This window comes from Magnolia sinica, chromosome 19 (genome assembly GCF_029962835.1).
Source record: "Magnolia sinica isolate HGM2019 chromosome 19, MsV1, whole genome shotgun sequence".
NCBI lineage: Eukaryota > Viridiplantae > Streptophyta > Magnoliopsida > Magnoliales > Magnoliaceae > Magnolia > Magnolia sinica.
Window position 1 is genome coordinate 27,907,413 of NC_080591.1, and position 4,309 is coordinate 27,911,721.

At 36.8% G+C, this 4,309-nt stretch overlaps 1 protein-coding gene across 2 annotated transcripts; it reads right to left on the minus strand.

The window, feature by feature from the left end:
* Window positions 1-897: 897 nt before the first annotated feature.
* Window positions 898-2,557, minus strand: LOC131234910 (pumilio homolog 6, chloroplastic-like). Of its 2 annotated transcripts, XR_009165837.1 has the most exons (4): window positions 2,208-2,557; window positions 1,544-2,047; window positions 1,204-1,311; window positions 898-1,005 (listed from the first exon to the last, which is right to left on the minus strand). XR_009165837.1 is itself a non-coding variant. In XM_058231906.1 (3 exons), exons 1-3 carry the CDS (start codon window positions 1,652-1,654, stop codon window positions 910-912), a joined length of 315 nt encoding a protein of 104 aa, XP_058087889.1. In that variant the 5' UTR covers window positions 1,655-2,557; the 3' UTR covers window positions 898-909. The 2 variants fall into 2 exon arrangements, 1 of the variants encoding a protein (XP_058087889.1); XM_058231906.1 differs by having other exon boundaries at window positions 1,544-2,557.
* Between the last annotated feature and the right edge of the window lie 1,752 nt (window positions 2,558-4,309).

The following is a 4,309-nucleotide window of genomic DNA, read 5'->3' on the forward strand; positions in this document are numbered from 1 at the left end:
TTATAGGTTTTGGGATTTGAGAATAGGTTTAGGTTATAAGTATAGGTTTAGGTTAGGTTCCCTTGTTTCATATATCTCCTGCTAATTTTAAACCATGGGTGCTTGATAATGCAACTCAAAATTAGGCTGTGTTTGGTTGCACCAAATATCGTGAAGGGATCAGGGTTCTCTTCTCGTAGTGTGATTACTGGGGATGCATAGAAAGGGATTCATGAAATCGGTTTACCATTAGAAATTGTTCAAAAGATCACATTTGAAGAGAAGGTCTTGGCATACAACATGGATCATTTACAGAAACTAGTGGATGACAAATTATGTGTAACATATAGAGATGGTTCAGCCACTTATGCAATTAGGGAAGGTTCAAAAGGACATACATATTTGAAAATTGGTCAAATCATAAACAAGCGTATTATGGACGGAGACATTGTTTTCATTAATAGGCCACCTAGTACTCATAAACATTCATTGCAAGCATTTTCTATGTGCATGGCAACCATACTGTTAAGATCAATCCTCTTATTTTCATTTACAGAAACTAGTGGATGACAAATTATGTGTAACATACAGAGTTGGCTCAGCCACTTATGCAATAAAGAAAGGTTCAAAAGGACATACATATTTGAAAGTTGGTCAAATCATAAACAGATGTGTTATGGACGGAGACATCATTTTCATTAATAGGCCACCTAGTACTCATAAACATTTGTTGCAAGCAATTGTTTCAAAACCACAAGCAAAACTCAAACAGAGATGTTGTGTTAGTGAGTCTTAGTCATAGATCTCAAACTAGTCTGAGATCATAAGAATGTTGTCCATCTACATTAACACCTACCCTTTGGTTGGTAAAACCCAAGTAATCAGCTCACATCATGAATTCAAGTAGAGCATATTTGCATCCCACAACAACTATAGTAATAATAAAAATAAAATCAAGCACATATCGTCCATTAAAAAGGGCAACATGTGTAAGCGTGGATTAGCCAGATTGAATTGTGTAGGGCCCTGAAAATTTAAATTGATTCAGAATTAGTCGTTGGTATCCTCATAAATATTGAGTTGTCTAGTATACAGTGTGTGCATTGATCAATGTTGAGTAGTATATAGGACAGTCCAAAAGCCGGCTGCCAAGAACTATTTGTCTGTATAAAGAAGAAAACAGTACATGGCAAGCCCCACCTAACAAATGACCCATAATAATACCTTTTGAATTACCCGACACCCATACATTTGAAGGCTCAAAGGTTGAATGTGGCCAGCAAGCTGATTTGCTAGTTCTTTTCTCTGCTCAGGGCTTCCATGATCAAAAAACTGCAAAGACAAACAATAACCGAGCATTTTTATATCATAGGCGAACGAGTTCATACAACCAACATGAGAATGAATATAGAGACTACCAGATCACCAGTCCACAGCCTTTTAAAAAAAGATAAAGGAGGGTAGATGAGCAGGGGAAAAAGAATTGAAGGTATCTTTACGGGAAAAGAAAAAAAGAAAAAAAAATGGAAGGAAACCAATGATTATTTTTCTAGAAAAATCATACCTTTTGAATAACATAATTGCCAAACACATCAGTCATCAATGTTGGAGCATGTGGGTGAACTTCTTCAAAAGCAGAATAACTACAAAGTGAATCAAGAATCAAAAGCAGCATAAATGACAACAACTAGCATATGGTAGCCACATCCACCATGAGACTTAGAAGTTTTACACAGCTGTAAAATCCTACAAGGAACAAACTCCTCATCTTGCCACTAATCTATCTAAACATCCTCATTTCAGCTATAATCATCCTAGATATTTATAGAGTTGTGTCATTTTTTTAAATGATGGAATTTTATTAATAATCCAAAAAGCCACACAAATACCTGCAGTTATAAACAAATTACTGTTGCAAGCTTACCAGGAAGAATCGGACCAACAACAATGTAAGGTTTTTCAAATTACTCGAAGCATGAGGAATCAGACCAGTCAAATTGTTTCGTTGCAACATCAACTCAACCAAATTCTTGAGATTCCCTAATTCTGTAGGAATTGTACCTGAAATCTGATTTATAAAAAAAATACAAAATTTTGAGCATGGTCAAATTACCCAAAGCAGGAGGAATTGGACCAGTTAGAGAGAAGTTAAAGATCCTTTTCATTCTCAAGTAGTGAAGCAACAAGGGAGCTTAATGCTTATAGAATATATGCATTTTCTTCAATACCTCTGCCACAAGAACATATGCATTTTCTGACAAACTGCAAAAAAGAAACCATTTGAGGTTATTCATGAAGTAAAAATTGATATAAGATGGACAAATGACAAATGACAAGTGAGAGTAAGACCCAAAACACTGCTTCATAAGGTCCTTTTTTTTGTAATAAGCATCCAAAAAAATCCATTAAATAAAATACGCTATAGTTCCTCAGTCTAAGTTGCAAGTGGGACCCATGTCTAGAAAAAATAACTGTTAAATCTGACAGGTTTCTCTAAACTTTTCTCACCATTTCAAAACAGGTGATGGACAGATGGTTATGAGCTTCTAATCAGCGCAATTTCGAGTCTTTAAGAACATCCAATGAAAATAATGTATCGAATCCACTATGACTTACTTCTTATACTAAGCCTTTATGCCTTCATCAAATTACCAAGGTTGCTATGAGCATCAACCTGCCAATAAGGGGAAGATCTGCAAATAGTAATTTCAATGCATCTACAACAAAAGAAGGAAACTAAATGATAAAACAAAACAAGGATTCACCAAGCGAGGGTTCAATGCAAGAGCCTGGTGACAACACCAGGCTACCTCATTAAGTCTTCCTTTCCTCATATATGCACTAGCTAAATTTGACCACGCATCACAGAAATGGCGAAGCTGCAAATCATAAAGAATAAACAATATAAATATGCATATATATGTATAACAGAAAGCAGATAAGAAAGGCAGTCTTGTCCTCTAGTCAGTAATAAAGATCAACAAAAAAGGGAAACATCATAAAATGTCTCCTTGCAATACTTAATACAGAGAAAATCATAATTAAAATAGTTGAATCAAGATAAGATCTAATAGATAAAAAGGAGGATCATAGATGCATTCTTTTGTTTCTAATTTGTGAAACAACAAACAAAACCACCCAACTCATAAGAGAGAAGAGAAAACTAAGTCTTTTCCGCTAAATATCAACTGGGGCTGGTTCAGCATTGGATTTTGAAATAAACAGCCAGGCCTATTCAAAAGATCAATTTTGCCTAGCTCTAGCCCGCTCCATTACCAGCCATAATGTCAATGTTCTCGAAGTAGCATGCTAATGTCTGTTTGGATCTGCCTATTTTTGATCTCATACCTTAAAATGATATGAGAAAAGGGATGTACAACTTGAATAAACAGATAGGTCACAGTGTCCCCCACAGATCTACCCGTACGTTGTCAGCTGGGGTAGGACACATTTCGCGTCCATTCCCTAAATACTCCCTTATGGAGAAATCTCAACCCTTCCATTTGGCCTGTAAATGGCCTTTCCATGCTGGGCCTGTCATCTCAAAGTATCATTTCCCCTGCACATGTTTTAGCCATATCCTAAGGTCTAGGATCATATATTTCGTCTGTACAGTTAGTAATCCGATTCTAGACCCAAGATCCACTAGGCCATTCCTATAATTTGTTGTCATTGGGAAATTCAACGATAAAGAGGCCAAAAGTTGAACGGCTTCAATCCTCCAATGTTGGAGAGTTTTGGGACGTATAATCTGAGACCGGGCCCCTGGAGGTGGAAATGGATTGCAGCCAGCCCCTGCCTAGATAGACTTGGTCCAGACAGGGGCTCTGTGGAGCCCACTGTGATGTATGGGTTTTTACCACTCCATCCATCCATTTTGCCAGATCATTTTACGGTCTATCCAATATTCAAAAATTATGTGAATGTTTCCTAATTTGATCCTAATCCAATACACTCGGTGCATCCAAATGGACCATCATGGAAGTAATGAAATTTGTGTCAAATTCCTTACCAGTGGGTGGCAAAATATTCTTCACAAAGAAGAAAATGGCCTTCTCATGGGTCAGATTCATACTCTTTTGAATCACGTAAACAAATTGCCCCATAGTTAAGTCAGCAGGAACAAGATACCTGCACTCAAAAAATAGCATGTGCAATAAATCAGGCCTCAAGAATGGCTAAAGGAAACATCCAACCAAAAAGAAAATGTAGTGTGTTAGATATCTCCCGCTAGTTAGATGAGCAAACAGACGGTGTGGTGTGTGTGGGTGATCCAGGGTTCAATCCAATGCCTTTTTTTTAAAGAGGAAACAACAATTTATTATAAAGC

Bases quoted from the DNA above. Each gene is read 5' to 3' on its own strand.
- LOC131234910 (XM_058231906.1), bottom strand. From the start codon at position 1,654: ATGCTGCTTTTGATTCTTGATTCACTTTGTAGTTATTCTGCTTTTGAA. The intron at 1,312-1,543 runs GTATGATTTTTC...TTGTCTTTGCAG, and splicing joins GCAATTATGTTATTCAAAAG to TTTTTTGATCATGGAAGCCC. The intron at 1,006-1,203 runs GTATTATTATGG...TTAAATTTTCAG, and splicing joins GGTGTCGGGTAATTCAAAAG to GGCCCTACACAATTCAATCT.